This window comes from Suillus discolor (assembly GCF_016758755.1).
Source record: "Suillus discolor strain FC423 chromosome Unknown F5147scaffold_104, whole genome shotgun sequence".
Taxonomy (NCBI): Eukaryota; Fungi; Basidiomycota; class Agaricomycetes; order Boletales; family Suillaceae; genus Suillus; species Suillus discolor.
Window position 1 is genome coordinate 129,725 of NW_024541351.1, and position 10,729 is coordinate 140,453.

Consider the following 10,729-nt stretch of genomic DNA (forward strand, 5'->3'; position numbering starts at 1 on the left):
TGTCCTTGGAGAACGACGCGACCTTCATCTATGAGATCATTGGGGTCTTCAATTAATATCTTTGTTTCTAGGGTGGATATGCTGCGGTAAGAATGACTTACTGTCGTCTAGTCGATTTTTGCTGCCAGAGGTCTTCATCGCTAACTTCGTGTCCTCGTCCTTGGAGAACGACACGACCTTGATCTACGAGATCATCAAGGTCTTCATTTAATATCTTTGTTTCTAGGGTGGGTATGCTGCTTACCGTGGTTTATTATAATAGTTGATGATTTTTGCTGCTGGAGGTCTTCGTCGCTAACTTCGTGTCCTCGTCCTTGGAGAACGACGCGACCTTCATCTACGAGATCATCAGGGTCTTCGTTTAATATCTTTGTTTCTAGGATGGATATGCTGCTTACCGTTGAGTCAATTTTTGCTGCTGGTCCAGGAGGTCTTCGTCGCTAACTTCGTGTCCTCGTCCTTGGAGAATGACGCAACCTTCAATCATGAGATCATCCCGGGGGTCTTGGTTTCATTAAAGGCAGAGGGTCCAAGGAAAAGTTATCATCTACTAATAGCGGATGGTGGTGAGAGCTGCTGTAGCGGTGTTGAGTATCAGAACAGTTGTAATGTGGTTGCTGTAGAATTAAAGTCTCTGAAAAATTTTGTAATCTCGTTGTTATGTAAGCATTGTCGATTGAACTCGATTGTAACGACATTTTCGCGTTCAAATTCAAATGCAATGCACTACACTAGACGGTGGATCACTAACTGTAACGATTTCTATGAGACTTTTTGAGAACGACCACGACGAATATTGCTATGAGTTGCTACTGCCCTTTTCCCCCTAGTCTTTCCCTTCCCTCGGCCCCTGCCTATTATCTGACCATCAGCTTCATCTACATCAGCTTCGTCTGCTTCAACATTAGTATGAGCAGCAGCTCGAGATGCTGATTCAGATGCTTCTTCTGCAGGTCGGTTGACGAGACCTGCATTGAGACCTGGGCCTGGACCTTCATGTAGCGCTACTGATGCTGGTGGAACCTCATCTGCTTCACTGTCTGATGACATGTCGAGTGCGAGCATAGCGCGATTGATTTCATCCGAAAAGTCTTCGCCACCAGCGGGATTGAGGGTGGACAACTTTGCGGTGCCAAAAATGTGGTTGTTGATACTGACCATAATATTCTTGATGCGCCTGGTGTCCCACTTTGTAATGAGCATCTTCTTATATTGAAAGAACAGGTCTTTGTAACTGATGGTCGATGATTTCCCCACTCCCGAACCGGGAAATTCGGAGTCGGGTGAGAGCAGAAATATTGCCTGCGTTCAAACATCAGTAGATATATTTGATGCAATATACACGATGTACGATAACTGCCGCCCATGCGATAGATCCTGGAGTGACTTGTTGAAAGTTCCACTTCCGAGCATTAGTCCTTTGATCCGCCACAAGGCTCTTGATGAAGCGAGGTGACGCCATGCAGTGATGCTCTCAGAATCTAGTAGATAGACCATTGTCATAGTAAGTAGCATACATGATACAATATACGAGCAGTGAATGATAGCGCACCTTGGCGAAAAGTATCCAGTTGCCGAAAACAGTCTTGAGGGTGGTGTCTTCTTGCAGACCTGGGAACAAAAGAGGCGGAAAGATTTTATAAGCCTGCATCTTGCCAGACACTCCAAGCATCTTTTGAATTTCGACAACGCCGGCTCTGTCGAAACTAGGATTGGCAAAGTACTTCGCAGGAAGGTCAAAATATCTCCAGCAACGCCATGTAATTTTTTGATCTCGTTTGAACGAGCATCGCTGATGCACTTATGTACCTACCATAGTTAAAGAATACATCAGATGATAGTTAGAACAAAACAAAATATGTGACGTACGAGGTCTTTGAAGTACACACTCTGTATGGCTCGATGGATGCGTTCTGGGAATGCTTGTAAAGTTCGTCTAAGAAGGCCGTTTCCTGAGTTGCAGCAGTCTTGTAACGGTCATGGCTATCGAATGGTGTAGGCAAATCCGGCAGCTTCTTGGTGAGAAGTTCATTGTCCGGAAACATCTCCACTGTCATGCCGTATTTACGAGCATACAGTGAGATGGTCTGTTCGTGAGCAACGAGTTCATCAGGTGCTTCAACGCGCCGCTTCCGTTTGGGCTTCTCGGCAAGTAGAACTTTGTTCTTCTCCTTGAGAGCACGATTTTCTTCGCACAGACGCTGAACTTCGAGCTGCAATGCTTTGACTGCCTGGAGCACGATATCAAGTTGAATATAGTTAAGATAATAAGTTGTAGCTAGTACGTACATCCATGAAATCTCCCTTGGAGGCGTTGGGCCCTGGGATGGAGATTTGCTCGATGTTGCCCTCATCGAAGTCGTCATCGGAGTTGCTGTCCGATATGTGCACTGAGAGATGAGACATTGTCCTACAAGATGTTCAGTGGCAAGACAGCGAAGGAAGAAATGGTGTGATGCACCTTATATACAATTCGACACGTTGCCTACCCACATCTTCTTACGTCTTTGGGAATGACTATGGTGGCTCGGCATTGTGATTGATAGCGGCAAACTGATGTGAGGCACGTAAACGAGCGCACGACTAGAGGGTGCCCTCGCAAGATGAAACTTTAAAGAGTGAACCTTAATACACGTGCATCAAAAGGGCTCGTCACAAACCGGCTGATAGTCTGATTGCTGATTCAGACCCTTGAGGTAGTTAGGATCCCCCAGGATGGACGCTTCACGACCTTCGACCCTCGAGGTAGTTCAGGATCCCCCAGGATGGACACTTTACGACCTTGACCCTCAAGGTAGTTCAGGATCCCCAGGGACGATCTGGTGGCAACTAGATGGGGTTGGGAGGATGCATCTAGTGATGGTGATGGCCGGTGACATGGAATTGGGAGGACGTGTCTAGTGGCGACTGAGATGGGGTTGGGAGGATGCGTCTAGGAGATGGTCAGTGACAGAGATGGAGTTGGGAGGACGCGTATGGTGATGGAGATAGCTGGTGATTAAGATGGGGTTGGGCCATGATCGAGTTGTTGATTCCAGCGCTGATGAGTGCTAGGTGATCTTGGGGGTTCTTGGAAGAGAGCTTGATCATGAATGGCGAGAAAGTCTTGAAGGCGTTGATGCATTGAACAGAGTGAAGTCGGTGCCGAGGAAAATGAGGTATATCATGAGGCAGAGTATGCGGAATGTATGTCTAGAGGCGGTGATGACATTGCCTGGTATTCACGAGAGGCAAAAGCAGACAGTCAGTGAGACCAACGAGTGAAGATACTAGTAAGCAGGCATACCATCTGTAAGGGGAGGAAGACTATGTGTGGCATCAAACACGTACAAGGTGCCCTGCCTCAAGATGCAGCGCCTTCACACGAAGGAACATGTCGGTGTCAACAGTATCGACAACAATGTAATCATTGCTACCATCCGGCACTAGGAAAGCTCCGCGGATGATCGACCTTACTGAAAAAAATTCAGCCTGCGCCGGGGTCTTGCTCGCACACGAAAGATGGAGAGATGCTTGTCTTTTCGGATGCGAACACCAGTGGGAGCATCAAATGGGTGAATAAGGGCAAGGGAGAGGGCTGTATCTTCCAGTGTACATTCAAAAACAAAGAGCAGGCGACCAAAGATGATCTTGTCGGTTGTCTGGACGAACACACAGTCGAAGCGCGGAGTACCAAAGAACTTGGGATTACAACGAAGGAAATCGGTATGTTGGCGCCAATCTACCAATGACTCATAGTTAACCTTTAAGAAACGGCACCCGGTAATCTATCCCTTCACGTCAGTATAACAGAACGCAGCCAAACTGGACAATGATCATCGTACCTTGCCATTTGCTTTGAGCTGGACCCGCTTTCCGCCTGGTAGAGGGACTTGAATGGCTGGTAAAAAGTTAGTTAAGAAATCATTGAGCCTGATACGAAAGTTAGTAAATGCGCTGTCATGTCTGTGAGTGTTCTCGACAGATTCAAAAGTCTGTGGAGCTTGTCTGGATCCAAGCTTTACATGAGGCGAGTCGTTCGAGACGACCAAATCATCCACCACGGAATTGTCTTCGTCCAGCACATTGTCGACATCGTGACTGATACTCATCGAAGTCGGATATGTTCCGGCAAATGCTCTCGGCGACCACTTGCCAATGATTGATGCGAAGAATCTGTAAATATTGTAGCAGTAGTCTAAGATCAACAAGTCAATGATATTGAGAATAAAATCTGTTACCTGCGGCGCCACATTCCTGAAGTTGGTGCGCATTTGATACGAATCTTTCAGCGACCCGTGCATCTTCTCGTTTGGCTTCGTGTTGTACGTGTAGCTCCTTTAGCTTCGATGTTGTCAAAGATATGCACACTCATGTGCAATTTGGGGAAGTTCCAGTTTTGTCGCTCGTGTCGGCTGTGTTTTATATATTGCTATTATAATAAGATTCATTGACGAACAATTTCGAGGGAAGTCGAGAAAACACACCTGGAGATAGGTTGAGAACGCTTGAACTGCGTGTCGGCCTGCACGGATAGTATCAGCTGTGTGAACCTCGAGTGCTGCATATAAATCGACTTCAAGAAAGAGTCGAATACAACGAAGTAAGAGGTAGCCGATTGGACACTCGTCCTCAGTCACAATGGTATGTGCAGCATAGATCACCATCTAAGAGAACAACCATCAGACTCGACTCATCAATAAGAACCTACGAAAACATACCTTCGAAATGTCTTCATACACGCTACTATCCGCAAAGGAAATGCTCATGACTTGCGATAGATGTTTGAGATTGCGCCACCGTGGAAACGCCTCGTAGCTAGTAACACGAAATCAAAAAAGTCCTAAATTGCAAGCTATAGACTTACTTGTGGTCCATCTGCGCTACACTTGCTCTCCCAAGACTAATGATTATTCTCTGCAGTTCGGCCCACAAATGATCGCGGTACAGGCCACCATTGAAATGGAGCCTATCCCACGAGAGTGCGTAATGTACACAAGTAAGCGCAACGATCCAAAAAGCGTTCTAACATGGTTGGGTTAGTAATACAACACCGCTGGTACTATAGATAACAGAATCTTACCTGGACATCACGAAGTCCATATTGTTTGAGCATATCATCTCTCTCTTCAGCGGTCTGCTTGCCCCGCGCAACCTGCAAGACGTTCTGTGACTGATCGGATGTTCGACGAGGATAGGCCTTCAAAGTATCCAAAAGGTCGTCATGGGGAACGAGACAAACTGGGCATGGCCACAGGGACTTGATCCCTCGAGTGAGCGACATAACACATCTAATACATTGACAAGTAGTCAATTATTCATATGTACAGATAAACGAACGCACTGACTGTTCCTCGTAATCGGCCGACAAGATTAATATCGAAGGAAAGAACCAGGTTGGATGCTGTCGAGACATTCAAACCATTGACCTGTACTAGATTTTGATGCTAGCGGAGAGAGAATCTTCAAGAACGCCTCGTGCCAAACAGCGTTCTTGAAATTGACCCAGCTTGGCTTGCCAGCGTGATCCTTCTCCTCCTTCACCTAGAACTACGATCAGTGCTAACCGCTAACTAATAAAATACTCCATACAATAGGAAGCCACCCAACAACGTAGCCGCCACCCATACCTTGACCATTGCGAATGTCGGTGGGAAGGTTCGCAAGGCGTGCAACAACGGGGTAACCTCTTGCGGTACCAAATGAGGACAACTTCGTCTTGTCCGCATACAGAATAAACGCCAGAGGTTTGGCGCCCTCTGGTAGCTGAGACTATGAGGCAAAAGAATAGATCAATTCATGAATACAAGAAATCACTACAGCAGTATTACATACTTGAACATTCCAAAAAGCTTCAGCCGTGTAAGGTTCATCTACAAAGTTTACAAATGTCTCGCCATCAAACTTTGAGAAGCGCTGCGCATCAAATACCATGTGCGGAAAGAGCTGAGGATCACGAAGGAGATCAGTAGCCCACTCCCAGAGATTGCGATAGTGTAGATCAAACTCTCGTATGGTACCGTCATACGGTACTGAAATCATGTCTTGAGTAAACTAAACTTGAGAGTCGTCAGAAGCTAAAGATCAGAGAAATAAAGAAATAACCCCCGTAAGGCGATGGGAAGCAGTCTCCCACCTGTCGTGAATGTCCTTGTGGGTCCGGAATGTGAACTTCTCCTGTCGGGAAGTGCACCGGTTGCAAAGTCGTATGAGCTGATCAGTCTGCTCGTTGTTCAAACAAGCCTCCAGGGCAAGTTCAGCAAGTTCAAACTCTAGTCGCGACTTGAATGGCGCCCAGGGGTGCTGGTTAGGCGGGATAGATGCCAGTGGGGTTGGACCGTTTGAAGTCCTCAAAAGCGTGGACCTCAGGTGGGATCCCACTGCTTGGATGATACTCACACCTAATGTCGTCAACCCGGAATCTGGGAGTGCTTGCACGTTCAGAGACATCGGCATCAGCAAAGTGATCTGTGAACAGTGAGTCATGAATTATAATACATAACGAATGTAATTAAGATTCTGACTTACCGTCAATATACCCCATGCCATCATCCATCTCGTTTCCCATAAATTCATTGGCACTCTGAATCGTTGACACTTGCGCGTGATGATTGATGTCTCGTTAAATTTGAAGGGCCTATGAGTCAGTTTAAATACAAAAACTTAGACTGATAGACAAATGAATTGAACTTGGACATACCTGCTTCTGCCTCTAAATCTTCCCTTCGAATGGATTCCGCAACAAGCTGATTCTGACGCTGTTTCTCAGCCTTCTTCTCACAGGCCTTGCAATGAGTGGACCACCCACGTGGTTTGAGGTCTTGTTTGCACAGATCGCAGAATTTTGGCGTTCGGGGGCCATGTCCTGGATAGACGGGTAATATATAAGTATGGGCAAGGGAGGGAAACTGTTGAGAATGTGGTCGAAGGCGAGCTGTAGGATATCCATAACGTTGTAACCGCATTGTAATCGATTGAAACTCCGCTATAATGATTACATGAAGGTTGATAGCATCATTGTAATCCAATTGTAACGTGATACCAACGGTTCCTGATTACAATCGATTTCGGAAATTTGCGACACCTGATAAACCACGTCAGAAGCTAATGTTATACTATTAAAATAGGCAAATTACCTAGAATCACTTCGAGGAACCGTTGGATTTATGAGTCTGTCCGCTGGGAGTAGTGTACTGCGAGTACCCTGTGCCACTGTTGTAGTAAGTGGACCCATTCGGGTTGTTGTAGTAATAACTCCCGTCGCTGTCAATATAATCAGTACCACCAATCAAGAATTATTCATGATGAGAACTTACTTGTTAGAATAGTGGTATCCAGTACCGCTGCTACCGTAGTCGCGTGAGCAGTAGTGATTGCCCTACGAAAAGTGTTTGTTAATCACCACCCCTAACTCGCAAAACGGGCGCTTACTTGGTCGTTGGTACCATGACCAGTGTACGTGTAATCTTTTCCGTTGCTAGACATCTTGAACGTGTAGAAGTAGTACTGATAATGGGAGATGCAAGGGTGGTGCACTGATGAAAGACGGGCTAGCTGCAGTCCTTTTATCTGGTAGTGCTATTTGTTGAACTTTGTCCTTTGTTTGTTTGTTTGCACAATTCATGTTTCCCCGCATTAAATTAGTGTGAATCATAATACATTTATCAAGAATTCGTGACCACGTCACTCGACAGATGAATCGATGATGTTTAACCCTAGAATATCGTGAGTTGAGATCAAATTTATGCACAGGTTGTGCATTATATGTGTCATGGAAGACTGGCCCAGAGGGCGGTCACCTTGGGTCAAGATTCAAGAAGGTAGTTTAAAGTTTGTGCGTCTCCGATGCGGCGTAAGTGATATGCCTTTTTGGGGCGTTATGTATTCCGCTATCAACCTTGCACATGCTACTATGTCTGTTGAGCAGCAACCATGGATTTTACAAAACTCTTTTCAACACTTTCGTTGACCGGTGAGGATATTCCTCCTCGCTCTACGACGCGCCCCACACGAAAACCCAAATTTGTGAAGTTTCTCTCTGGAGATAATGGCGAAGGCATGCCAGAGACTTTTTTTGAGGGTAAGTGGTTCGACTCTTTTGAGGACGAGTCCTAGATGTCCTACTCTTTCAAGATCCTCGTACATTCAAGCCAAAACCGGGTCCCCATGGACAGATTCAGACTTGGGGTATATTTCCGGTATGTCGCCTACCAATCCTTCCGAATCAGTTAATTGACGTGTACAGTACAACGAAGATAATATCTGGGACTGTAAGCAAATATCTGAGTCTAGTAGATTGTATATCCTGACTCTTCAAACTAGTCGATGGAATCCAAATGATGTATAGAACAGTAAGTTCATAGAGATGGTTTGATCGTCTCGTTTATTTGGCTTTAGATGGCCCACCAATTCTCCTACGACAACCGCGGTGGAACACCCTGGCCTGAAAATCAATTCATGGATGTTCTAAAGGATCGTAAGGTGGGTGCGCTTTGAGGTAATTCCGTTCTTTTCCTGACTTGTTATTGTCTTCGCAGCGCGACCAGCTCAGCAAACTTGATCTCGCAGACCTTGACAAGAAAGATATTGTGATCAAGATACACTTGAAGTATGTTACTTGTATAAATGATGCCGCACCCTCTTGACATGTTCTTCAAAGGTTCTTGCAAGATGCCAATGGCGACCCTCGCATATGGCGCCGGGTGCGCCTCTCAGCTGGTATGAAGATAGGCGTATTCCAGGATAAGGTCCTTTCGCCCATTCTGAACTGGTACTCATTTGATGTCCCGATTCTATTTACACACTGAGGCCATTGTTTTGTGTGTAGGGTACGAAACCTCCACTGCTACACGTTCACGGATCTCAGAGACGGCGCTGTATTTGGTCCTGAGGTAAACTGAGCCACTTTTACGTCATAGTCCATCTCTAATTACATACATAGGACGCCAACGCAACAGACATAATGCATATCAACCAGGCACGTAAACCTAGGGAATATGTTTGGAGCGTCTGACATCTCGACCCTAGGTTGGATATGTTTACCTTCCGGATGACAAGTAAGAGCATAATCTCCCGTGTCACATTGATTCTGAAGACACTTAGGTATATGCTCGCCCACTTGTTTTCAAAAGTGGGCGATACGTTTGCGTACTTGTATGACTATGGGGACAAGTGGCACCACGAAATCGAGGTACGGTCGAATACCTTGCCTGATATTGGACTGATTTTACGTCGATCAGATCGAGAAAGTTTTTCCCGTCGAGGAGTCGTATGGACGTGTTCAGATACTCGATGGCAAGGGCATGTGCCCAGGTGGTGAGCTACTTTTCTAATGTACACAATATTCCACTTGTCAAACTATCATCCAGAAAATATGAGAGGGTCGTACCAATACCAAAACTTTCTCAAGGCCTACGACACTGATTCGTACACCGAGCAGTACTAGGGTTTCCCTTTGATTCAATTTCAGTGCTGAACATCTCTCCAGGGTTAAGAAAAGACGAGAAATTCTTGATTGCCCAAATTACAAAGGCTTCAGCAAACCTCCTCTCTCTGTTCGACGTTGACGCCTTTGACGTCGACCAGGCTAACGAGCGACTCTCCGCAGCACTGAGTTCGCCCAACTCAGTCAGGGCGGGCATGAAGGCATTCACCATGCCTATCAACCCCAGCGCACATGATTCCAGGACGGGCAAACTCAAGAAAGGTCAGAGCATTCAGCGCGAATGGGACCACGAGAGCCATGGATATTGGCAGGAGACAACGTCCAGCACGAAGGATAAAAGAAGTCAGTCGGCTTGTGCTGCTTGTGGAAAGCCTGGTGGCCAGGATCTTAAGACGTGCAGTGGTTGCAGGGCCATTTTGTGAGCATTTCTGAACAAACTGGGGTGATATGATGCTAAACAGGATGTCGTCTAGATATTGTTCTGCTGAGCACCAGAAGGTATGATTGAGACATTTTGCAGGTCTTGTTGCTGACGAATGTGCTATCAAGGTACACTGGAAAGATGTACACAAAAAGCAGTGCTCTCGCAAGTATCTCAAAAAATGATACCGTTCCATATCAATGCTGGTATATCATTCCTACATGAAACAAAGTATAATATATGTTTACCGTATCTTTGCAATGTAAGCACGAATAACTGTGGCCCAGCTCCCAGTCGGTGGCCACTGCGTCCATCACTTCCATCCTGCAGCTGCATAAGCACCTAGTACTGCATCTCCTTGATGTCCTTGAAGCTATCAGAGCTGCCACTCGTGGCTATACCACGATAAATGATTTACTGGATTTCAAAAGTAACTGATTTCACAATCAGACATGTCACCCACTCAAGTACTCGGGGTGATATGACTACTACTTGGTGCAAGTGTGGGCGAGCGGTTCACTGACTTCCAGTACCGACAAGAAATGGGTTCGTCTACACAAACCTATCTCAAATGTACTTTGAAACACCATAGCTTAAGCAAATACCACAACGGATCCTCGGCCAGATTTCTCCTCCTGCAGAACACCCGGTAAGCATTTCCCTACATAGTACTGCTAGTTTGTATATGTACACGTTCCTGGAGGATAATCGAATTCATACTAATTTCATCGTCGAAGTTGGCCACCAGTTCAGCATGATATTGTCGAACGCTAAGGATGAGGCGTGGTCCCAGAACAAACATCTGCACGTGAAAGAAAATCTGAGAAACACTACGGGGTGTCGGGACTCCCATAGGCTTTAAATACAGAAATATGAGCAGTAGT

At 46.0% G+C, this 10,729-nt stretch overlaps 3 protein-coding genes across 3 annotated transcripts; 1 reads left to right on the forward strand and 2 right to left on the reverse strand.

Annotated features, from left to right (window-relative positions):
* Positions 1 to 1,026: 1,026 nt before the first annotated feature.
* F5147DRAFT_549766 (uncharacterized protein) lies at positions 1,027 to 1,741 on the reverse strand (the record flags this gene model as incomplete). Its single annotated transcript, XM_041430391.1, has 3 exons — positions 1,027 to 1,302; positions 1,343 to 1,438; positions 1,532 to 1,741. Coding segments are annotated over 3 exons (582 nt in total), but the record flags the coding sequence as incomplete, so codon positions are not given.
* Positions 1,742 to 3,318: 1,577 nt separating this feature from the next.
* F5147DRAFT_748245 (uncharacterized protein) lies at positions 3,319 to 7,464 on the reverse strand (the record flags this gene model as incomplete). The annotated part of the gene is made up of 17 exons (XM_041440045.1): positions 3,319 to 3,471; positions 3,495 to 3,767; positions 3,825 to 3,982; positions 4,065 to 4,155; positions 4,221 to 4,295; positions 4,467 to 4,646; positions 4,701 to 4,797; positions 4,847 to 5,004; positions 5,063 to 5,270; positions 5,328 to 5,383; positions 5,467 to 5,523; positions 5,572 to 5,751; positions 5,815 to 6,033; positions 6,085 to 6,282; positions 6,344 to 6,447; positions 6,680 to 6,844; positions 7,425 to 7,464. 17 exons carry the CDS (start codon positions 7,462 to 7,464, stop codon positions 3,319 to 3,321), a joined length of 2,412 nt encoding a protein of 803 aa, XP_041286214.1.
* Positions 7,465 to 7,884: 420 nt separating this feature from the next.
* Positions 7,885 to 10,162, forward strand: F5147DRAFT_724879 (MM3350-like domain-containing protein). Its single transcript, XM_041439082.1, has 14 exons — positions 7,885 to 8,059; positions 8,113 to 8,177; positions 8,225 to 8,320; positions 8,517 to 8,587; positions 8,639 to 8,749; positions 8,807 to 8,870; positions 8,921 to 8,956; positions 9,007 to 9,035; positions 9,082 to 9,169; positions 9,219 to 9,294; positions 9,348 to 9,417; positions 9,474 to 9,842; positions 9,898 to 9,922; positions 9,974 to 10,162. Exons 1-14 carry the CDS (start codon positions 7,912 to 7,914, stop codon positions 10,028 to 10,030), a joined length of 1,305 nt encoding a protein of 434 aa, XP_041286215.1. The 5' UTR covers positions 7,885 to 7,911; the 3' UTR covers positions 10,031 to 10,162.
* Positions 10,163 to 10,729: the final 567 nt, after the last annotated feature.